General features: G+C 38.9%; 1 protein-coding gene across 9 annotated transcripts in view; it reads left to right on the forward strand.

Annotated features, from left to right (window-relative positions):
* The window catches only part of LOC150084219 (MAGUK scaffold protein DLG1-like), an 855,099-nt gene that overhangs the window by 316,881 nt on the left and 511,853 nt on the right, over positions 1-26,365 (forward strand). For 8 of the 9 annotated variants that reach the window (XM_090375940.1, XM_090375935.1, XM_090375941.1 and 5 more), the window contains one exon: positions 12,072-12,221. In XM_090375940.1, the coding sequence (XP_090232066.1) occupies positions 12,072-12,221 (150 nt within the window). Of the gene's footprint in view, positions 1-12,071; positions 12,222-25,039; positions 25,192-26,365 lie in introns of those variants that run through there. The other variant, XM_090375945.1, reaches the window with a different exon arrangement.

A 26,365-nucleotide genomic window follows, 5' to 3' on the forward strand; every position in this document is an offset into this window, starting at 1 on the left:
TTTCTGTCAGTTATCCCCAAGTCTTTTTCGTTCTTTACTACCTTAAGTGTGGTACCACACAGTTGCTATGTAATTCCTGGATTACTCATATGTGGTACGTTGCATTCAACAATGTTAAATTTCATTTGCCACTTCTCAGCCCCATCTGGCTAATTTCTCTAGGTCTTGTTGCAGCAAAATCCCGGATAGAAACGGGATCTTCAAAAGACGATAATGCGCCGTATCATCGGGCCAGCATTTTGCACAAGTGGCTCGAGGAACACAATGAAGATATCACCCATCTTGATTGTCCTCCAAATTCTCCCGATCTCAATCCATAATGAGCCACTGTGAGATTTTTTGAAACGGGAGATGAGGCGTATGGACACTCAACTCATTTATTACGATACTGGAATGCCTTGTTTGCATTCTGAAAACCCTTCGTAGGGACCAGCATGGTCCCTACGAAGGGTTTTCAGACTTCTAGGGGCGGCGCCTCCGTAGCCAGGTGGGAAGGAGCAACAGTGCATAGCACACGCTTCTTGATTAGACCGGGGTTCGAGCCCGTCACCACCAAATGCGGACGATGCGGAAAGGTCAGGGAATGACCACCGCATATTCCCGGAGCAATATGGCCTTAGTTGCTAATGCTCCTAAAAAAAGCCAAACAAACAAACTTCTAGTGGCGTCAATGCCGAGGAATAGCGGCTGTTATCTGTGCGAACAGTGGCTCAGTATGGTATTAGGTACGCGTTTACAATTCAGTGATCAGTGTGTATGTGTGCGAGTGGCTCAATAAAGAATCGCCCTGACCTAGTTGCAGAGGTGCTAGCCTGTTGATTCTTGGCACAGGTGTTAGTACTTCTCTACATAGCCACCGTGCAGATTTACACATTTTTCCGATCGATGGATGCCGTTTTTGTAGAAGTGGTGAAGTTGGTCTTTGAACCATGTCTCTGTTGCGGAAATGAGTGTCTCGTTGTCAGGGAAGTGGGTCCCCCGAAGAAATGATTTGAGGGAAGGAAACAAGAAGTCCGATGGTGCAAGATCGGATGAGTAGGCTGGATGGGGCAGTATTTCATATCCACAAGGGGCCGCTTGTGTTGTTGCAGTTTCAGAAGTGTGAACTGTGGCATTGTCTTGAAGCATTCTCGCACCTTTGGACAGCATGCCACGTGTACATGTTTTGATTGTCTCCCGTAATTTTGTGAGTAAGTTGGCATAATAGGAACCTGTAATTGTTCTACCTTTCGGCAGGTAAACAGTCATTATTACGCCTTTCTCATCCCAAAAAACTGTCAGCAAGATCTTTCCTGCTGACGCTTGGACCTTTGCCTTCTTGGGGGGTGGAGAACCATGATGTCGCCATTCCATGGACTGCTATTTACTTTCAGGGTCGAAATGGTGTATCCAATTTTTATCCTGAGTGATTAGACGAGAGAAAAAGTCTTCCTCATTTTTTTTGTCACAGGGCTAACAACTCTTGTGATTTCTGTTGTCAAATCAGCCTTCTCGAAACTAGTCAATAATCGGAGAATCCATCTTGCACTCAATTTCTATAAATGGAGTTGGTCGTGAAGGACTGTTTCAACAGAGCCCACACTAATCTTCACCTCCTGGGACAATTCACGCACAGATATTCGGCGATCTTCCATGATTAACGACTCCACTTTTCTGATCGTGCTGTCATCAGTGGCTGAATAGGGACGACCTGGAATGGGCTCAGATTCTATCGAAGTCCAACCACACCTAAACTGTCTATGCCAGTGTAAGGGGGAAAAACAATGCCATAGGATGGGGCTTCATCCTTATATACAGCAGTCATCTCCTCGTGGATTTCTTTAGGAGATTTCCCCTTCAAGAACAGATACCGGATTACAGCTCTGGTTTCAACTTTATCCATGGTGCTACTTCGTCACGCGTTCAGCTCTGTAAGAGAAAAACAACAAATTAAGACACAGGGTTGAAATTTTGCACCTTTAGTACAGAGATATGTATGATGTTACACACAAAATATCATGACTGCGATATGTGGAAGTAGGTGAGGGCGATTCTTTATTGAACCACCCTGTGTGTGTGTTAGTTAGTTATTTGGTTTTTAGGAGCATTAGCAACTAAGGCCATATTGCTTCGGGATATGCGGTGGTCATTCCCTGACCTTTTCGCATCCTCCGTATTTGGTGGTGACGGGCTCGAACCCCGGTCTAATCAAGAAGCGTGTGCTACGCACTGCTGCTCCTTCCCACCTGGCTACAGAGGTGGGTGTGTGTGTGTGTGTGTTAAAGTACATGAAGTATTGTGAGAAGAGTAAAAAGAGAAACAAAGAATCAAATTATGTGAAGCATAATGAGTAAAATAAACTTTTATGTGAGTGGGGAGTGTCACTAACACTTGGAGCGAAGCAAAAAATGGGCTTTTATAAGAACAAGTTAATATACTCAGCGCGTTATATTTCAGGGACGTTATCAAATAATAATAATCCATGATTTATGGCGGGGAAGATAAAATAAAAAGAAGAAAGAAAGCAAAGAGCAGCGATTTATACTCAAACCGAGAAAATTTCGTTTTTGCTTATTCGCCACATTTGCTCATTTGTGTTTTTAACCAGAGCACGGCAACCAGCATAATATCCAGTGCCACAATATACGTTATGTGGATAGCCTGTGTAAATGTGTATTTAAAAATAAAAAAATAATGATTACCGATTTATATTGGTCAGATTTTAATGAAATTTGGAAAGGCTCTACAAATATTTTCAAAAGGCCCAAATATATAGAATATTATTAAATAAAATCCATCCACTGGAGATGAGTTATTACATGAGAGCAAGGGGGAAAAACAATAAATAATAATTGCGGGATTTCCATTGGTCCGATTTTAATGAAATTTGGGATGGCTGGACAAAATCTTTTTAAAGGCCTAATTCGCATATATGTTTAATGCGCTTAAAAAAAATAGGCTAGTCAGTTAAAACGATGAAAAGGTCAGTGCACCACGAGTTAAAAGTGCTTAAGCCCCCCCTCCCCAAATCAAGTTAGTTAATGTATAGTGTCTTTAATATCCGATGCGTTCTAATATTTGTCTTAATTTGATTGAATCCCCCTTTCTGTGATTAATATAAGTTTAAAGCAAATATAGTTATCTTCCTATCAATCAATTACTAAAATTGTAATTTTATAGAACACTTAATAATTAAGAACTCCGTAGTTTTACTTTCTCTAAACTTATCCGTTCAATTTAATTGCAGCTGTATACTATTTGTTATTCTTCTCCCATATACTTTTAAGTCTGTTTTCTCTCTATATATGTATTTCTTCACCCCATTCAAGAGTCTTACATAACAATACTGTGATAAAATCACATTTTATCTGTGAATTCCTTTTCCATAAATTTTTATGGAAAAAAAAAAAAAAGAAATAATTGCAGGATTTCTCTTTTTCTGATTTCGATGAAATTTGGAATGGCTGGACAAATGTTTTTAAAAGGTCTAATTATAAAATTTCATGGAATTCCGTCCACTGGGTGCCTCTCTCTCTTACATGCGGACATGGTAAAGACAATAGGCGTGTATATATTTATATTCGGAGAGGTTTTGATATACATGGACAATAAAATTTTGTTGTTTGTCTGCCACTGGACGTTGCTGCCACTCCACCCACTGGTATTGCACTACCTCCAGTGGGTGCGGGATTTCGTGCACTTTGGCATGTAAAAGGTTTAAAAAAAAAAAAAAAACAGGCCTGGCTACTCGCGCCTGGGGACAGGCACCAGACAGCAGCTGCACAGGTGTTGGCTGCTCCTTTGCAGAGGTCCTACATTCAATACGGATCCACTAGGTGGAGATGGGCTATGCCTAGGGGCCACCCTTGATACCAGGACACACACACACCACGTGTTTTGTACTGTGTTTCCTCAACTGTATTGTGAACAAAAAAAAAAAAAAATATATATATATATATATATATATATATATATATATATGCTAGGGTAATTATATATATGAGAATGAAAATGTACATAAAATTGTATATAGATTATTGTTTATCAGATATTTATTTAAAGTATACCCAGTAAAATAAAATAAAATAAAATATTTCCAGAAGCTTTCGGAACTCGTGTCCCTTTCTCAACTGACAGAATTTTTTTTTTTAAATACATTACAAGCAAACTGTGGCACGTTACTCATTCGTCATTGTTGTAGCACGGACGTGTGCTGCCTTGCGCCAGTGATCATCCATCAATAAAACGGTTGTCTCCAGGATTGGATGTATACGCATGCCTTTCTGGCGATTTAATGCCTTAGGGTTGTTCATTATGTTTAGTGACTCTAGCCATAGGCGGTGGCGAAAGTGTCGCGCGTGGTCCACTATCTCAAAGTCGCGCTTGGGGTCAAGATCGTGGTTGGTAGCCCAAAAATGTTCTGCAAGCGCGGACTGGTCAGTTTCGGCAAGCCGGATTGCTCTGTCGTGTTCCGTAAGGCGATCCTGGAGACGTCTCGATGTCTCACCTACGTAGCAACTGTTACAGGCCCTACAGGTGATACGGTACACTACATTGCTGCGTAAGACAGGTGTGACAGGGGTCTTCACACTGGAGACAAGTGAACGTAGGTTCCTACCTGGTAATTGTACACATTTTATGTTGTAACTTCTCAGGATCTTCGAGATACGTCCTGACACTCCTGGATAGTACGGAATGTAGGCGGATGATATGCCGACTTGCTTCGGAGGTCTTGGGTTGGAAGTAAGCTCTTGTGCCTGTAACAAGCATCTGTTTAGTACATGGGATGGATAACCGCATCTGGTTAAGTCCGCCTTCACACGGGAGATCTCGTTACGTCTAATTGTGTCGGTGCTGGAATGGCTCCAGGCCCTGGAGAACAGGGTGCGGGCAGTGCTATTGAGATGGCTTGGAGCGTGGCCGGACCCGTAGTTGGTGAATTGACCGCACCACATGGGTTTGCGGTATACTGAGGTCTCTAGATGTGGGCCTACGCGATGCACTAGCACGTCCAGAAACGGGAGCGAACCGTCCACCTCTGATTCTACGGTAAACTTGATGAAATTGGATAGAGAGTTGAGTCGGCATATCATCCGCCTACATTCCGTACTATCCAGGAGTGTCAGGACGTATCTCGAAGATCCTGAGAAGTTACAACATAAAATGTGTACAATTACCAGGTAGGAACCTACGTTCACTTGTCTCCAGTGTGAAGACCCCTGTCACACCTGTCTTACGCAGCAATGTAGTGTACCGTATCACCTGTAGGGCCTGTAACAGTTGCTACGTAGGTGAGACATCGAGACGTCTCCAGGATTGCCTTACGGAACACGACAGAGCAATCCGGCTTGCCGAAACTGACCAGTCCGCGCTTGCAGAACATTTTTGGGCTACCAACCACGATCTTGACCCCAAGCGCGACTTTGAGATAGTGGACCACGCGCGACACTTTCGCCACCGCCTATGGCTAGAGTCACTAAACATAATGAACAACCCTAAGGCATTAAATCGCCAGAAAGGCATGCGTATACATCCAATCCTGGAGACAACCGTTTTATTGATGGATGATCACTGGCGCAAGGCAGCACACGTCCGTGCTACAACAATGACGAATGAGTAACGTGCCACAGTTTGCTTGTAATGTATTTAAAAAAATTCTGTCAGTTGAGAAAGGGACACGAGTTCCGAAAGCTTCTGGAAATATTTTATTTTATTTTATTTTACTGGGTATACTTTAAATAAATATCTGTTAAACTATGGACCCCAGTACTCCAGGCCCATTTGTCACTATTATTGTTTATGTTTTTTTGAAATTGTACATAATATTTGGGTGTGTAAATAAATGAAAAAAAAAAAAAAAAAATGCCACTGGACGTATTCTTGATCCATTTGTGTCATTATTTGGATGATACTGTGCATTTTCAAATCCGTGTTTCGCCAGCCACTGTTTTTATTTTAAAATAACCTACTCAACATAGCTATTTGCTCTTCAGAAAAATTGGTGTGTTCGTGATCAGTATTCAATCTCAGTTCTCAGTCACGGTTTTATGTTGGGCTGAAAATCACCAGATGCATTTGAAGTTCATTTCACTGTCATTGAGACAAAGTTCGAGAATCACTCTTCCATAGGCATATCAGTTACTATCGACTAGCTTGCCTTCTCTGCAGTCTGTTGTTCCAAATTGAGAATTCCATTTGGCTTTCTGTAGAGCATAAAGTGTCCATCCAGTGAAAAACGCATAAGACCTAGCCACGCTCTTTTAGTTCCCCCCCCATCCATATTTAAAGTTCTGGTAGTCGTGTCTGCTGAAACATGTGGCCTAACTTAATCGTTTCTTTCTCTTTGCTGCTTGGTTGTTTGTTCTTTTTTTCTCGATATCCCACGATTTTAGTGCGACAAAAAAAAAATAATAATAATAAAAATAAATTTTAAAAAAATACACTTTTAACGTTATACAAGACGAAGACGCTGTATTTAACCGATCATAACAGACACCATCATTATCGGGGACACAAATTCGTATATCCCAGAGCGGGTTGTGCTAGGTTTTGAATTGACGTAATTTGCAGTAAGGTGTGAAAGGTATTGTATTGATTTCTCTTTAGCGTACTCCATCAAATGGGACGATAGAATGTATTTGGTTAGTTCATTCGTTTTATCCGTTGCTTTGCCAGTGCTTTTTCATGTTCTATTTGGTTTCGTTTTAGTTCTTGCCGTGGGCTGTTTGCTGACGTCATTCATATTTAATTTCAGTACTTGTGAGCGTTGTGTGCTGTTTTCTGCCATGCTTACTTTGTTTGAATTTTGCATGGAAATTTCCCATGAGCAAATGGTCTGCTCATGACTTGCATTCTCTATCATTCTTAAATGCACGCTCATGCCGATCCATGAGTCTGTCAGCTATCGATCCCTACTCAGCGGGTATACTTATGTATATTTTATGGCGTTTGTATTCAGAATAACAGATTTGCCGAGCATTAGACGATTTTTCATTTCCTTATCGTAATCGCCGCTTACCACTCCGTAGAAGTTTTTCTTAATACTGTCGTCTTCCACTTTGGAGTTTTGTTCTCAGTCCCCACTCCCCATACATATGATGTTCTTGTTTCAACTGTAAGCTTTTCCGTGCCCTTTTTAATGCCTTCTAAAGCCTGAGGATTATGAAGTCTTAGTATTGGTTTCCTTTGAAATACGACTGCTGGTTTTTGTTAGAGTAATATGTACAGGCTGTGACGCATCAGCAGTGTTACACCCGGTCCTGTTGCTTACCTGAATCGGTGGTGATTAAAATGGTTTTCTGCATACTAGTTTAAGTTGACTGTCACGATTTGTAAACGTGATATCGATCACGTTAACAAACCGAGCATGTGAGATATCGATCAAAGATTACTTGATATACTTTTCCATTCATTGAAAAGAATTCATGCGCCAAAAATATGTAGGAATGTTTCGAATGTTATACTAGCCGATATTTTCACTGAATTGAGGACCATCTGACTGCTGTAGGACACATTTCTTCTCCCTCCCCGGAGCATTCATCTTTCGCATACAGTTTTACATATAACTTCACTGCCCGAAACTACCACACAGTGCCTTGCTAGGAGGTTAGAATGCGGCTCATAAATATTTATACATGAGCAAAAAAAAAAAAAAGTCTGTTGACATTAAGGAATTTGTAAAACTTATGGCCAATGTATGCGGTGTAGACTGAATAGATTTCAGCGTAATATAGCCTGAATACCAGGAAATAAAAATATTTAAGGGGGAAAAACAAAAATATGTCTGAATAAATTTGCGTTTTTTAACTATTAAAGGTGAAGTAGATTTTTATTTCATTATATGACTGTTTTTAAGTAATATTTCCCATCACGTCGAATGAAAGTTGGAATGAATGAATGAACAAAAATAGGCATATATGCTGTAAACAGACAGTAGTATCTAAGGATTATATTAAAGCAATATTTGATAGATATAATTTATTTACGTATTGAGATAAGATTTGACACAATTGAGCATCATATTACTAAAGGCAAATAGATGCAAGAAAATCAGGCCTATTCAGCATCAGCTTTTCTCTCCATGCGTTCTTTCAATTTAACTTGAGCTCTCCTTTCTAAAGCCGTGAGGATTATGAAGTCTTAGTATTGGTGTTTCCTTTGAAATACGACTGCTGGTTTTTGTTCGAGTAATCTGTACATTTGTGACGAAACATCAGCAGTGGTAGTTAATTAAAATAGTAGTGGTGGTGGTAGTTAGTTCCACATTTTGGCTAAAAGCTAATTTTCTTATATCCTTACTATTCTTCCTTAGTTTAAGTGCGTGCATTCTAGTTTTTGCTACTCGGAAAAGAAAAAAAGAAAGAAGATATTCCCATTAGCCCTGAATACCAAGCATTCTAGTTATTTATAATTTAATAAAGATTTTTCTATCTGACACCGTCGAAAGGAAAGCCACCTTTCTTATATTTATTGTAATCTAACTCTTGTAATACACTAACTTCAGTCTATTGGCCACGTGAGTGTTGGAAACCCAGGAGGAAAAGTTCCTCGCTCTTGGGACAAAAATGAGCAATCATGGACGGTAATGGCACGTTACCGCCTGGATCAGGGCATCCTTACCGGGAGGTTTATACCATCAGGATGTTATAAACCCATCCACTGTATTAAAAAAACCCAACCTAATAGCATATAATAGCATATAAAAACCCAACCTAATAGCATATAGCATAGCATATACATCTAGAATATACATTCTAGATTAATATTCTTCTTTAACAAATCATCCTTTAAAGAAGCTTTCACCATTTCATTTTTAAAAATGCTGCAGGTGATTCGCTGGTTACATTCATTTAGTTTATAAAAATATCAGACTGACAATTGCTTTAAATGTGAGAAATTCGGTCACTTTCAAACGATTTGTAGAAGAGTTGCTTTTGTGCTGATCGTGGATCTAAACGTCATACGGAATATCCTGCTCAATGACAAAAGCGTCGAGGGCTTTGTAGCAGTCCTAACGAAATCGGATATCTTCTTGCATAGTCTAATCTCATATTCTTCTATCTACAGAAAATGGACCCCAAATTTTAATGCCATTAAACGTTTTGCTGTGTACTCAAAAAGATGGACACTCCACCAATGCGGTGCATGAAGGTCTAGCAATACTCATTTACGCGAACATCTCCTTCAGACATGTTCCACTAAAAACACATTTGTAAGCTGTTGCAGCACGTGTTACATTTGATATTACATTACCAGTTGTCTCAACATACTTTTCGCAAAATCCCCGCGTGTAGCACAGTGAATATAATCACCGCCCGCTCCACACTGAGTGAAAAATGCCAGGGTTGCAACCCTTCAATGACACGAGAAAGTTTTATGAATTTTTTTCATAACGTATCTGAGTTAATTAGTCTCGGGTGATGGTTGCATTGTTTTTCTCCTGGAAACTGGAATAATTTTTTTGTTCAGTAAACAGACAGCTCGATCACGGAATACATTCAATTTCCAAACATGATATACTGACTCCCCATAGCCTTAGTTGCTTTGCTGCTTAAAGCACATTCACTGGCGGAATCATACATATACTTTTTCCTCGATGTTCTTTTAAATCAGCTGCCTACACCTTTTTGTATTCTGGGACTCTACTAATGTTCACCATCCACTGAGAGGTGGATTGTCACCACTTAGTCCATCTTGATGCAGAACACCACTTATAGAAGGTCGACCGGGCTAGCCAGGTGGGTAAAATGCATGCCTGTCAACCCCTTAAGCAATGAACACTATCCGCCTGTCTGCAGTATTTTAAACAGTACTCCACAAACTGGAGCAAAAATGATATCAATATTTCATAATGCCAACTGTAATCAATATCAAAAACTACTTATGAAATCAAACATTATCAACAAACCTCAAATTTTATCTACATCAAACGATATTAAAACTGCAAATGTATTTGATGAAAAACCATACAATCTCTCCCTGTGGACTTGGCAGTAAACTATGTCACATGCCAGTTGATAAAGACACCTGAATCTACAATTCCAATATCTCCAACAAAAATTCTCAGATATCCCAAGGTGTGATGGAACACAGACTATAATGATGTAAAATAAGAGAAAAACAAAGCATGGAATTTATTCCATAAACGTCCTGTCGCATCGACTTAATACAATATAAAAAGCAACTGCAAAAAGCCCGCTATATGAGACGGAAGAATATAAAATCATGACATGGATTCGATCTGCCTCAGTATCAATAGAAGTATAGATATTAAAATGGTCTGGAACAAAATCAGGCAAATCAGTGATAAATCTTCTCCCTTCATCGCTCCAGGCCATTCACTGGAATGGAAAAGATATAGTAGAATCACATGATATTGCAAATTCCCTGGGTAAAACCTTTCAATATCTATCAGTAACATCTTCATATGAGCCGGCCTTTCAAAAGCATAAAACGCAAATGGAAAATTTTAAATTAAACTTTACTACAGCGCATCAGTCTTCTTACTTTTAATTTGGCTTCCATGCATCATTTGGCCTGATTAATGCTACAGTAAAACCTTTATTTAACAGATTATGTGGGGGCCCCGTTATAGTTAGGAAAGGACCTTAATAATAACCTTAATTGCCTCTTTACCATGACTGAATCCTCCACAGTTGCTTAATCCAGTCAAAAAATAGTGCACCAGGTCCCGAGGTATTCATTATATAAGGGTTAAACATCTAAATGACGATACCATTGCAGTTCTCTTACAGTTATATGATAGATTATGTATAGACGGCTCTTCTATTACATGGCGACGCCCCATTTTCTTGCATTTCCAACACCTTAGCTTTCCAAGGTGTTGGAAATGCAAGAGGTCTTTCCAACTAACATTGGAAACAATGATAAATTTCAGATTAACCTCCTATCTTGAAGCTCACAATATCAGGAGGCCAGATCAGTGTGGCTTTTGAAAAATTAGACCTCCCCACTTGATTTAAGCCCATGACTGTATACTGTGCTGTTTCTTGTATTCTTTCGATCTTGTGAACTCCTCTGACCGTGTGGTCGTCCCAGAATATAAACATAACATTTATTTATTTATTATTTAATAGTAAAAATTAAAACAGATGTTCGGAGTACCCGTCTAAGAAATGAACACCCGGTTATCATCTCTTTCTTGATATAAAAGAAAGCCTTTATAAACTTTTCAAAATTCATCCAGAATTTTTTAAACAACGGAACCTTATACTTAGTTTCGTTTTCGTAATACTTTTTTCCAATACATACATCCTGGAAGATCGGGTTCCTCAAGTTTCCGTCCTTAATGCAGCTCTCCTTACTGTTCGAATTAATGATGTAACCAAATGTGTACAGCGTTGACATTTAACTGTATGCTGACGACCTTGCCATCTCGTGTCACTTAAAAAATGTTCATGAAAGAAAGGCAATTACAAATAAAATCAAATAGACATATGGACTAAAAATACTGTCGTCATGTATTATTACACCTACGTCGAGTTTTGATCAGATCATTGTTGATTATGTACTGGGGGAAAGAAAAGAAAGAAAAAGAGGGCGAAAACATGAAAAACAGTTTTACCCGTCGTACTCTCATTATTTACGAGAAAATCGTTCCGGATTTACATTTCTAGGGAACATGGTATTAGTAAATCGGTGAGTTACGTACCTTCCAATAATCTCTAAAATTGGGAGCTCATGAATTTCATTTTTATTTTATTTTTATACTATAAATCTCTAGGATGGGCGTGAATGATAGCAGTTTCCATTCTAGGGATGCATAACTTTAAGTTGTAATTTAATAAATATAGTGGTCCTAAGCTGTTTTGAATAAAATTAACCTTTCGCCCACCTTTTGGTTTTCCATTATCCAGATTGTGTTAAATACACCCACTTCAAAATCGAATTTTAGATTTGAAATTAGATTTTTTTTTTTTTTTTAAATAGCACTTTTTATTATTTTTTTTCCCTAGTTATTCAAGTCCATTGTTTCCAGTTTTAGAGAGTGCATTTTTCTCTCATATAGATTCCTTATTCAGTGCAAATCTCCCTTATAAAAACTCTATTTTGAATGATTCTTTGTATTCCAGAAATATCGCTATCAAGAGGAGGAGCTGCCAACTCCCCCACCTCCTGTTCAGCTCAAGGATATCTCTGCTTTAGATGGACTACCCAGGAGTATCGCAGAGTTGGGGGTGACGGACAGATACACAGTAGGCATTTCCGATTCTCCCCGAAAGGTAAGCATACGCTCAACCTTTTTTTCTGAATTTATTTCTGTAGTGCAAAATTTTGTTTTTATTGCTAAAGTAAACAAAATGTTATTCGGCTGCTCTTGGTTGACTCACGATGGCGCACAGCAGCCATCTATCGGTGGCAGATTAAAATATTTTCTTGAAAGCCGTATTTTTTAATCCTGAAGATCCTTGATGCGTGTCGCTCTGATAGTTTTCTTACTTAAGTATTATTTAATGAAAACTGGAAGATCCCTCTGTAATGAGGTATAATTCGTATTGTTAGTTTTATTACCAAATAACATTTATTTTTAAAAAAAATCTAATTTTGTTATTCAGAAAAGTTTCCCATTTTACAAAACTTCGGGAGAACTGTTTAAAAAAAAAAAAAAAAACAAGAAGAAAGATCAGTCGCGTCTAATTTGTTTACTTCACCATCTAATTTATGTATAATATGATTATGATATAAGATGTTAAATTTCTTTATAAAACAGTGAGCGTAAAAATTTTCCTTTGCGGCAACTATGAATGCGCTTAATGGAGAAATAAAGTATATTTCCCTATTAAATGCATCCACAGTCAGTAAAGAGTAATATGTCACGTTTTCAAACCTTCTAATCAAGCTTTTAAAATGAGATTGCCAGATCAGAGAAGTTCCTAGACTGTTAGTTTTTGAGAATTAGCCTACTAACTGTATCTTGAAAAATCACGCAGAATAATTGTGCCTTTATTTTCTCTGTAGATAATGAATTGTCATAACAACAATCCCTCGTCAACCTCGGGGGATACGAGGGTTGTTTGATAGGTTTCTAGCCTAGCATAGAAGACACTAACTGATTTTGATTTTACACTGTTGTTCGATGCACTTTTTTTCCAGGATGCCCTAGATTCGCGATCACAGTTTTGTATTTGCCATTCGTTTTCTTGAAGGGAGTGTGCGGCCACTATCAGCCTATGTGTGAATAGGCGCATTGTCCTGGTAAAACTAACCACCTTTATTCAACTTTAACTGGCTTATTTGACTTCATTGCATCTCATAATTTAGTTACTAAGTTAGCATTGTACTATCCGTTTATTATTTGACCCTTTGGAAGATAATCAATGATTATTACCCTCTTTCAATACCAGAAGACAGATGCCATTACTTTGCCTGCCAGTGGGACTGATTTGGCCTTCTTTGGAGGTGGTGAATATGTATGATTCCACTGTTTTTATTGCAGTTTTTATTCTGCTTGGCATCTGTATTTCATCTGTAATTAATTGGATGGGGATAAAAAGTTTTTGATCGGTTGTCAAAAGGCGGAGTACCCATTGGGCAAAAACCTTTGTCATACTTGATTTGATTCAATGTTTTGCATGGTTCAGTTAAGGTGGCTGTAGCTTCTACTATTTCTCAGTTACTCGTCGAACATCCATCACCATGTAATGAACTTTATTGATGTTTCTGGAGTGATGGCTGTCCACTGCATTGCTCATCTTCGATGCTGGTTCTGTCATTTTTAATTCAGCTATCAATTTTTGACCATTGCATATGATAGTGCACATTCTCCTAAGATACCATGTCTTCGCAAATATTCTTGCTCGATAAATTCTTCTTGCAAAGATATTTTATTACGACTCGATGTTCATTTTCATTTTTCCCCCCAATAATTTATGCGGGCTCAAACTTCAATTACCTTAAAAAAAAGTGGAGGTTATGAATTATAACTTTGTATGCGTTCATATAAAGGTTCAGATCAAAAACACACCTTCCTTCTATGAGAGGCTATAAACTTATAAAAGAACCCTCGTTCTAAATACAGCGACTGCTGAAATAATACAAGTGCTGCCTTTAACACCAATACCTTTTAACCTTTTTCAAATTCGAATATCTCCGAAAAAAGTTAGATAGATATGATTAAAAAATTATAATATATTTGCGTTTCCACAACAGTGATTTTAATACGTAATACATATTAAAATCATTGTTCTACACAAACGTTCCTCCATTTAGCGTCATAGCCGTTGGAGATATACGGCCGAGTGGCCACTACTTTATTCTCAACCCTCTTTTATAACCTTCAGTCGGTTGTAATTGGGATTTCTTCACCACTACGTATACTCAATGGATAGTGAACGTGAAGAAAGCTAGGGTATATTTATGACTTCTTATTGATGACTATATTGTGGATTCGTCTCTTCCGTAGTGTTCTAGATTAGTTAATAAAGCTGAGAAAAATCTGAGAACCAACAGATGGAAATTAGGATGAGCCCTGCTAGCAGATTACATCCTATATGCAGTTAAGGTAATATCTTGAACGTTTTCACTTGAGCGGTTAGGCTACTGCTTTTTGCCTTTGATCTTTTTATGTTATTGTTTATATATATAAAAAATTTTAATGATGAATTTCTGATGATGAATGATGAAATTCTTTTCTGTACGAGTATTTATTTTCAGTGACTGTGCGGTATCCTTATATGTAAACACGACCTTGTTCTTTATAAAAATATATAGTTTAGAATTCCAACAAGAGAAATATGGGCACGATAACACTTATTTGAATACAGAAATGAAGGAAAAGACAGGGTAATCGAACTGAAAAGCATGCCTGCATCGCCGATATACAGACGACCTTGAACCTCGAGATATAATCGAGATTTCGCCTCGAATTTCGAGACGTGTCCTCCGTGAAGGTTTGACATTTTCGAGGTGGTAGAATCTCTGCAGATAAGACTGCAATTAATATTCCGAATTGGAAGTCAGTACTCGGTGATGTCAGGTGAAATGTCAGCGACAGCAGTGTCTGCTAATACCGTTCAAAAAGGAGACTGGGCTGTAGGCGTATTCATATTCTGTTTCAGAAATATTAATAATGAACATCCGATATAGAATGATCGGCTGCTGCTGTTTGCTATATCAGGATACATCTAGTCTGAGAAGTGGCCAAACTACCATACCCCCACCAGGGGATGAGAGACTGGATCATTGGTTTGGCATGGTTGTTAAAGGCCAGGGGGCTCCCGGAATTTGTAGTTTCACCGCTGTGGAGAAAGTTAGAATGTGAATAAACTGCAACTGTCTTAAAGTCAGGTCTCATTAATTAAACCACGGCTTCTGAACTGATGTTTTACTGATGCATGTATTTTTATCATTTACTTTTATATTTGTTTAATTATGATCTTCATAAGCTGAAATAAGGTTTTCCGTTCTGTACTAAATTAAGAATCCGTGACCTGAGAATGGCGAATCCAGCAACATGTTAATGTGTGTATATCCCACTTAAAAATTTGATTCTCCCTATTCCAATGGTGTATGAATTGTGCGTTCTGTTTTACTGATGCATGATTTTTTTTTTTTTTTACTTTAGTACAGGGTTATCATTTTAAATGAGAACTCATGAAACTGCGAATAATTTCAAAGTAAAGTTATTTGCATTTTTCAGTAGAGTGGTAGGGCACGAAATTTACTAGTAACATTCTTTATTCTGTGCATGGTGTCGCCTTCAATCAGCAACCTGTAACACTTCGCATGCGCACACCAAGCAGTAAATGAACAAAGCCTTCAGAATAGAAGAACGTGTATTCATGGCGGAATATTACCTCAAAATAGTCGTTTAAAACTTCTCTGTGTGGTTTTTGTAAACAATTTCAATGTTGTAAGGCTCTCTCAGAATCTGCGGTATGGAAGTTTGTGAAAATGTCGAAAGGTATTGAGAATGTAAACGTTTTGAGCTGTTTATACTTCATTTGAGATCTACACGCACCTAGCAGTGCTTTGTCATGCTCAATTATTTATTTATTTAATTCATCTCCTGAAGTAAAAATTACATTCACCCCTAAACAGCAATCAAATGCTAGGAGGGTAACCATAACATAGTAATACAATATTATATTGGGTAATATACAAGATACAAAGGCGAAGACAGATTATATTCGACATAAATGCTCAATCCTCAATAAATGCTCAGCGTCTGTTCAAGAAGAGTGTGGGGATGCCGGCAAGATGCTGTAGGCTGACTGGAACAGGAGAAGGAGCACAGATCATCTTCTAGTACAGAAGCCACGTATAGCAATGGTGAAATGAAAGTCTAAAATTGCAAGATTGCGTAGGTATCTGCAAAAACTTTTGTTCCGTAGGTCTTGTCTACGCAAATTGCCTCAGGGTTGATGTTTAAGTCGTTCAATAGTCCAATCGTGTTCTCTGGGAACATATGACTGAGTGGGCTGATTTAGTTGAGGGCAAGTCGGATCACAGATGTTTGCTGGTTACTTATTCTTCTGTTATTCTTGGGCAGGCTGATGAAGCTATCGATGCTGGGAGCGTCTAGTTTACCGGAAATGAGCTTAGAGAGGATAATTATTTTGCGAATGGTGATGATCTTCTTCTTAACAAAAAATCATGGCTAGTCAACTAATGTTGATTATGGTCAGGTTGAACATTTTCTTAAAAACCTTTTTTTTTTTTTTTTTTTTTTTTTTGGCACAGGTAAAATCATATTTTCAGAAAATTAAATGTGGTGGTTTAATAAAATAATGATTTTCATAATTAAACACTATTGTACCACGTATTGAAATTGCTGACACGTGTTAGTAAAACCATTTTCAGGCTGAAAAGGGGAGTATTACTACTTTCATAGAAGCAAAAATTTTAAACAGCCAACTTACCTAATGAACAAATATTAATAGAATTAAATTAAAATATTAGAATAAGCAAGCAAGGTCTGCATTCACCCAGTGAAGCACAGCGGCTCGATGTCCTGTGTAAAGTTTTGCCCTGGAAACATGCAGGGAAATCCCCAGCTGTACCAAACTACTGGGCAAATACGGACACACAAATATTTAATGATTTCTGTTTCCCCCCCCCCCCCTTTTTTTTTTTTAAATCTTTGTCGTTATGGTTCGCATTGAGAAGTTCATGTTTCCCTTTGCTCTGAGAACCAACAGATGGAATATTGTTTATATATAGTATAGTGTGTTTAATGTCTAACGGCACCAGATGGTTCCCCCATCTCCACGTAGTTTACATTGTCGTGTGATAACAGTACACTGTAAAGGCCAGAGATTTAAAAGTGTATGGATATTGTGGTGCGTAGTGTCGTGTACCGTTGTTCTTCTGACCATTTAGCCGCTGGGACCCTAGTGGGTCCCAACGTTTATATATATATATATATATATATATATTTGACTTTTATATTTTCTTAATGATGAACTCTTTTCTGTCGTCGTCGTCATCTGTCATCGTTCCGCTATTCCACTGGTCTACGTATGAAGCCTCGCCACCATGCCCTGTCCGTGTATTTCTCTCCGTCGTTGATTTTACTCCAGTTTCCTCCTCTCTTAAGGACATCGGTCTTTATCATGTCTTGCCATCTCATTCTTGGTCTTTTGTCCCTTAATTGTAAATCAAACATTTTTCTTGGCAAACGCCTCTTGACATGTCCAAACCATTTCAAACGGGACCTTTCAATCCTATTCTGTTGTTCTTCAACTTGAATTCTCTCCCTAATCACCTCATTCCTGATTTTATTGCGTCTTGTCTTTCGGGCTATGCTCCACACAAATCTCATTTCTGCCCCGTGAATTCTGCTTTCATCCTTTTTCCTCATAGTCCAAGTTTCAGATGCATACGTCAGAATTGGTACATAATAGGCCTGATATATAGCCTTCTTACACTTCAGTGGTATGTTCCTGTTCTAGATCAGATCTCTTGTCTGCCTATAGAAATTCCCGCCCGTTTGTATCCTTCTACTTATTTCTTCGTCTATCACTCCAGTCTTTGTAATGGTGCTTCCCAGATACCTGAAGTTGTTAACCATTTTTAGCTCTTTCCCTTCCAATGTAATGTATCCGTCAAGCTCACCACTCCTCTTTAGAACCATTACTTCACTCTTCTCCTGACCGAAAACCAGTCCAAATTCATTGGCCATACTAGCCAATGTGTCATCTTGCCGTTGCACTTGTTCCCTTCTCTCCCCCCATATGCAGAGGTCATCTGCGAAGAACATGACTTTCATCTGGTCCTGTCAAAGTTGTTCCACCACTCTACATTGAACATCATTCATGGCAGCTATGAATAGTAGTGGTGACAGGACGCCTCCTTGCCTCAAACCTGATGTTATTCCAAAGATCTCCGTCAACCCCGTCACTGTTCTTACTTTGCTCACTGTATTGGTGCACATATTCTCAATTTTCTCCACAAGATGTTGCTGTATTCCCAAGTTTCTCAAAACCTCCCACACTTCCTCTCTCTTTACGGCATCAAACGCTTTCTTTATATCAAAAAACGCCATCCATAATTCTTTATTGTGTTCATAACACTTTTCCATCAGTTGCCTGATGCAGAAAATTAGATCCATTATCGATCTGCCAGGCCTAAAGCCTTACTTTTCCTCGGCCATCCTATTTTCAATCGTTCCTCTTATCTTTCGCTTTAACACACTCTCTCATACAGCTTACTCACATGCGATGTCAGTGTGATGCCTCTATAATTGGAACACTTTTTCCTGTTCCCCTTCTTGAACAACGGGATGATCAAACCTTCTTTCCAGTCCTTCGGCACCCATCTCTCATCCCAGATCTTACGGAACAGTCTGTATGTCCACGCTATCCCTGCCTCACCTGTAGCCTTCAGCATTTCTCCATTTCGTATCTCATCCATACCAGCTGACTTACCTGTCTTGAAGAATTTCCATACCTGCACTACATCATTACACGTCAAGTCTGTCTTGCTGTCTCTCCGTATCTTCTCTTCATCCCCTCTTCTATGATCAACCTGCCTTTATCCCTTTTGCTGGCTGTCCTGCACGTTCAACAGATTTTCAAAATACTTCTCCCATGTTTCTCTTATCTCTTTATTCTTGGTTATTAGGTTATCATTCTCATCCATCAAGTATTTGCTCTGTTCGCCGTCTCTTCTATTCCTCACCATACCATACAGCGTCTTTTTATTACCGTCGATATCTTGTCGTACGAGTATTCAGTGACTGTGCAGTATGGCAGGCCATGACAGAAATGCGATAGTTTGAGAATCTGCACACAGGGCTGATGTTTCCTTGAAAAAATGATCGCTGCGGTTTCCCTAAAATTTCGTGTTATGTTTCTTCTTTGTGGTTTCCTTATATTTTTGTACATCACCTGAAGTAAATAAACTGGGTGTTCTTACTTTTAGTTCATACCGCACAATAAATGAGGTCCTTTAGTAGTTCACCTTAACCTCCATGTTACTACCAACAGCGTTGATAGTTTTAAAGTTTAATAGAAGAGTGCATTATGGGGAAACAAAAGGTGACATTTCTTCAAAGCGTAGCATATGACTGCTGTGTTTTATTCCTGTTCGTTGTATTGTTTTCCCTTTATCGTGCATCGCATAAACGTAACAACAGCGAGAGCTCTCGTGCATCTAATTGCTCCAGAGGTACGGTTAGCCGAGCGGAAAATGTCAGTTGTTTCAGGCTGGTATTGTGGTTGATAATGACATGATTATCTGTGCAAAAACTCAATGGCTACTTAACTCGTGCTCTTTCTACCAGAAGGAAGGAAGGAAGGGGGGGGGGAGGAAAGACTTATGTGAAACGTCTGTAGAAGGTCGATCTCACTAGATGGATAACAGAAGCTTGAAGTATGTAGAGACGATTGTCAGCTCTGATCTTCTAATTACCTTAATCTAATTAAATCGGATTGCGGTTTAACCGCTCAAACAAGTTCAGCTGACGTTTAGAACATTTTCATGTATTGTATGTTTCTTTTATTTTCTAAGGCCTGTTGCACGTTAGCGAACTGGTTTGCGCAGAACTTTTTTTTTTTTTATTGCAGCGCAATAATAATAATAGCTCTTCAAAATCAGTATCCGCAAGTTCCAGGTAATAAACCAGACCGGAAGTTATAATAGCTTTGACTGAGTGGGTATCTTCACACGGCTGCATTTTAGTCGCATGCATCTCTGGACAGTAGTCGCGTAAAAATTTTGTAAAAGGCTTGAATAGTCATTATATATATATATATGTAATAGCTGCTGGAAAAGGGGGAAGACAAAAAAAGGAAAGATGGGAGTAGATAGTATAGCTACTAAAAAAAAAGTGAAAAGCAAAATAATAAAAAGTAAGAATTAATACGTTGCAAACACTATATAGAAATAAATACATATAATTATATTGTCGCATACTGCACATTCTTGGCGTCTCTTGAAGTGTCAACCACCAGAATTGCACGACAGTATTGTGCACTCTGTTTCTAACATAAAGTATGTGCCATGGCAAAGTAAAATTAAGTAGAATTAAGGGGAAGATGGAGGGGATAAATTTAGAGACATCCAAAGTAAAAATAAGAATATAAGGGAGAATATATAGAAAGCCGGTTGACACGACAAGAGTACCCAGATCATAATGAATATAAGTGATATAAGTAATAGAGAGAAAAAATATGGTGGGGGGGGGGGGGCAGAGTAAAGACGTGCAAGTAATAAACTGAAGAAATACAGAAAAGAGTAAAGAAATTACAGTATAAATAAATAAATTTTCTGTTTACACTCCGGGACGAGTAGTTATCTATTTTTATTATTTATGTATATTTTGTTCTTTTTTATTTTACACTGTAATTTCTTTCGTTTCTTGACACTTTTCTATATTCTTTTGCTCTGTTACTTATATCACTTATATAAACAACAAAATGTCGACAACTTTGACAGTTTTGAAAGTAACTACATGTTTTTCTATATAAAAAGGCTATCAAATGAAAGCATAAATATCAACGTTTTTTTACCTTATAGTCCTTCAGTATGAGTCCCACGTGTGACCCTGCACATGTCAATGCGGTAATCAAATTCATGCCACACTTTTTTTTTTCTCCAGCGTATTTTTTTTTTCGATATTAGCTGGAGTAATATGTCGTCGAAACCCTTGCAAAATGACAGGTAAGGGGGGAGGGAAGGGCACAAACACTGGATCTTTCACAAAATCCCATAGAAAAAATCTGTTTATTGGGGATTCGGTGATCTCGGTGGCCAGTGAAGTAAAAGGTTTGTCATCACGAGAAGCACGGCCAATTCGGCGACGGGGATAATTGTCATTTGGAAACTTACCCACCTTCATATAGAAATGTGGCGGAATCCCATCCTACTGCAAAATGAAGTTTCCGTTTTGTGTTAGCTGCTTTCAGCAACCACTCGATCAGCATGTCAAGGTAGGAAATGCCATTCACAGTGTCTTCGGCGAAAAAGAAGGGTCCATAATTCTTTTTCACGGACATTGTACAGAAAACGTTTACTTTTGGACTATTCATGTTCCACAGTTTCATGTGGATTCTCATTCCTCCAGATACGAATGTTGTGTCGATTCGCTTTGCCACTGAGGTGGAACGTGGCTTCATTGGTAAACACCAATCTGTCCGTAAAAATTTCAACAGTACCACACAGTTCTTGAATGTTACGACAAAATTCATACCTAGAAACTTTGTCATGTGGTTTTAGGACATATTACGAATGAATTTTTCAAGGACGAATGGAGACGCGTCTTCTGACAATACGCCAAACACTTTTTTGTGAAATCCCAAGCTCTCTACTGGCATTATTAGTTGATTTGCGGGGACTCTTGAGATATGCTTGCCGCACACGTTTTACAGTTGCGTCGGCTGTGCTGGGACGACCTGTCCTTTTGCCCATGCATTGCATCCACAGAAATCCACCAATTTCGAGTTGGTGGATTTCTGTGAAATTTAGTTCGGAATGATCGCTGCCTTCACACTTGATTTTGTTTCATGATAACAGAGAACACAAAATGATTTCTACACAGGTGATGCCATTTTGAATGCAGAGCTATCTGGCGCAGACATCTGCTGTGGTGCGCCATCTCTGTTGCGGCAAACACAACTTTGATATTTACGCTTTCATTTGATAGCATTTTTGTCACAGAAACTTATGTAGTATATTTTACATAAACTTTCAGAGTTGTCGACGACATTTTGACTAACCCTGTATATATATATTTGTACTCGGGAAGGCCACAGTATTAGCATTAGTTTGTCTGAAAACTACTTGACATTTATTTATTTTTTTTTTTAAATCATTTTAGTACAATCACTCCGATGCAGCCAAAAGGGCTAGGTGGGTTCAAAAATTGCTATTTATATGTTATTTATTTATTTTAATTTAGACAAATTCACTGCCTCTATCACATTGGAAGGTAATTTATTTCTGTATTCCACAATCCGCTACCCTTAGGTGAAGTTCATGAACCTAGTCTTCTGTTAAATCTCTGAGATTTTATATTTGTGCTCCCAGATTCTTGTCTTGCCTACGAGAACAGACCTTCCTTATTCATTTTACTCAATCCCTGCAGTGCTTTATAAACCTCAACCAGATCTCTTGCGCACGAACATAATTAGTAGCTCTCCAGATCCAACCAGTTTTGGATGCTAAAATACCCTAAAGAATAAGAATAAGCAGACATGTACCTGAATATTAAAAAAAAAAATCAAATTGTAATCCTGTTGTAAATAACACTTATGATCTAATAATAACAATATATAATAATTATTTAAATTGCATTTAATTTTCCTTTTGAATGGTTTTTTTTCCTTCCTTTCTTTCTTTACTTTTTTTTTTAACACAATTGACTGTGAAATAATTCTGGAAAACAAACAAACCAGCGGAATTGTATATTTAAATTCTCGGTCAGGAAAAAATCTTCCTTCTTCATATTAAAAAAAATACATACTGTACAAAAAGAAGTGTGCCCGAATTGGTGATATTTTACTCGATCTAACTAAAAAATGTTATGCTGATTTCATTATTATTATTATTTTTTTGTATTTCTTTTTCCCCTCCTCTAATCATGTCTAGCCACTTCGTCTCGAAGTGAACATAAGTTGCCTTCGCAGGTGGTACACTGGATGTAATCATCGTTCTCCAGCAGCTAGTGGAAAAGGCCCGAGTTCGAATCTTGTCGTGGCCTATTAATTTTTTTTTTAATTTAATTCAGATAAAGTAAAAGTTACATTCACCCCTAGGCAGCAATGAAATGCTAAGGAGGGTAAACTAGGATCGCATGGCTTTTTTCTCACGTAAACATTGGTTTTCCTTGCAAAAACATTAAATTGAACGAAGTATCCCCACGTCTCCTAGCCTTAGTTGCTTTGGTACTTAACGCACAGCTAACCTGAGGAGAGCTCCAGAAAACGAAATTTTAAAATTATGATGCTTTTTATGTAAGACGCGATGAACTCAGTCCAGAATAATCCTATGTGACTTATATGCTTATTCAATAGCGATGTAATACTCATTTCTTCTTATACCTAACTTTTGCACTGTTAGGACATCTTTTCTACTACAGGCACTTGATTCCATGATTTCAGGCTAAGAACCTTTGAGTACTCAAGTATTCATTGAGTATTCATTTCTAACCAATGCTGTTTTTATGATCCTATTATCGGATTTGTAAGGGTTCCTTGTATAATTCTTTTATTATTATTATTACTAGTATTTCTCCCTGATGCATGGGGGGGGGTTCACACCGTGACTGGCTGTTTGCACAAGATGGTTGTTATGCCCGGCTATTACTGTTGGTCGAGGAACTCTCTGACTATTTTACAGGTGTTCAGGATTGATTCCATGTAAATGTTCTCTGGTGGGCCAATTGCTACTAGGCTTTTGGTGGTGGCAGGAAACGTAGGGTCCCACTAGGGCCATACGTTTCCTGCCACCTACGTTCACTGCGGCCAAGTAGCTAGAGACACAACAACAGAACAAAACGCGATACTACATAAACCAGACACGACACTTTTCCTGGCTTTTGCAGTAGTTCTGCATTCCATCACCAGGTACATACGGCGAAGATGTGGGAAACAACCGGTGGCGTCTGACCCTAAATACTATGCTACTTGTGTATGGTATTTGGCACCATGCCGGTGGTTGACACGGTAACCAGGATGGTTGTTTATTACTTGTTCCATATGCCACATTTTTTTGACCTCCTGTCTTAGGTCTGTGCACTTCCTGATCTTTTCCTTGTAGGTTTTCTGGATGTTGCTGGTTGACAAACACCAGCAACCTCCAGAAAATTGAACCACGGTCAATTCAAATGCGTGTATTACTGTAAACCCGCTTGCGACCGTTCGGCTACTCAGGTCCACACGGGCCTCAGAAGCCGAAAATAATTTTTTTTTTGGTTATGGGCTTTACTCCCTAGTGTGGTAGCATGGCGGAGAGAGAACTTCAAATCATATTTCGAAACACTGAAAATCGTGAAACTCGCCTTTTCTATTTTGTTACTTTTCAAAGTTTAGAACTCAAGAGCCTCATTTAGGATAGCAAAGAGAGGGCGATGTGTCCACCCTTATTTTTCCAGCAGGACTCCGCATGGAACCGACAGCCAGAGAAAGAAGTGTCAGTTGTTGATACATTGTAAGGCTTCATATTGTATTAATCAAAAGTATTTACGAAGCTTGATATCGAGCTTTGTTGGATGCGGGGGCAGGGGGTTATGGTGTCGATGACCGCTTAATTTCGTGACGTTTGCAGGTTTCACGCAGACTACAACATTGTTTTAGATGCAGCTGTTTGAATAGCCTGCAGATTGGAGTCTCGCACCACGCCAAGCACCGTGCTTCATTACACGCCGCATTTTGTTGTTTTTCTCTCTTGATAGATGCGACCTTTACTCAGAACATCAACCGTGACCTGCCGTCAGAGGGTGTCAGTACGACGGCTGAATGGTGTTGTTGGGAACCTGTTTGCTGTCGAGAGTATAGAATTGTAATTCCAGGTGAGCATTTCCTGGACAGGTAACTTGTGGGCGTCGAAAGGGGCACGGCGGATCTGCACGTGTAGTTGACATGTATCTTAGCTCGACGCAACTTACAAGCGCGTGAAGTAAACGGGAGGTGTCGTAGTTGGATCATCGAAAATCGTGTAGAAGTAGTAGTGCCTTGTTTTTTTGCTTCCGGTCCGAATGAGTTCGCCGTGAGGATGGGCAAGACGAAGGTGACCACACGCTGGTACGTGAAGGTGAGTATCTATAATGATTGATCCTTGCACTGTCGGGTGATGGCTCGTTAACGGCAGAAATCGCGTGAGTCCGTAATTGGCTTGACGACTCCCTAACAGGAAAATCCGCCTTTACTTCGTAATTGTGGTGTTGCTAGTCACGACGTCATTCGGACTGGCCAGCTATTCAAGCACACCATGGCGGGCGTCGCAAATATGACGCTGATCGGGACAAGTTATCTCTGTGTGTGTGTGTGTGTGTGTGTGTGTGAGAGAGAGAGAGAGAGAGAGAGAGTGTCTAGTTATTTGCTCGCCCTCCAATTTGCTGACAAGGGAATTTTACTTGCAATACGTCGTAGGCTTCAATGTAGGCGAAAGGAATGCGGACATGCGTAACATGAGGCATTTCAGTGGACAGTTCTCTTGAAGCTGTATCCCTAGTTATGGTAATTAACGGAAGTGTTTTCGCTGGCCTGTACGCAGGGACTTCGCCTTGGATTGAGGGACGGGAGGAGGGAGACGACTGTTATCAACATTCTACATCAGACCCATACCCCCCTCATTCGTTCTTTATTGATTCATTAAAGATTAAAGCTCCTTTAAAATAGACTATTTGTATATATCGCCTGTCAGCGTATTGATGTGAGGATCCGAGCGACGTAACCATCTTTGTAGAGGTGTTTATGTAATATTTTCGATTTCCAAGGTGTTCCTACCTTTTTTTGGATTCGACACTTAAGTGCGTGACCAATTGTATTCTCCAGCGGGACAGGTTTCCACTCTTCTACTTTGTCGCAGGAAAAGTAATTTCTCCAGGCAGAATATTCATTAATCGTTAGTGTTGCTCGGGATTGAGGTTCGTAAACGGCAATTCCGTAAAAAGAAATGTACTAGCGGACACCATCGCTTTGGAAACTTTCGGAAAGTGGTAGCGAAATTTTTCCCCTAGCTTGTCAGGGGACATGAGGCGAGTCAACTGCATTAAGCTACTAATGGCCATTTTATCCTGACGTAAAGAAGTAAACATCAACGCGCTTTAAACTCACTGCGCTAACTGTTACCATTTTTTAGCCTGGTAAGTTAGGTTGGAGATAACGAGGGATGCAGTCTTAGGATTTATTCGTTTAATACATCCCTTATCATGTTTCTTCTGTTCTCGTTTGCATTATTAAAGCTTTTAATCTTTAACTTTGTT

The sequence above is a fragment of the Mastigoproctus giganteus genome, chromosome 6 (assembly GCF_048544385.1).
Source record: "Mastigoproctus giganteus isolate SK-2022 chromosome 6, ASM4854438v1, whole genome shotgun sequence".
Lineage (NCBI taxonomy): Eukaryota > Metazoa > Arthropoda > Arachnida > Uropygi > Thelyphonidae > Mastigoproctus > Mastigoproctus giganteus.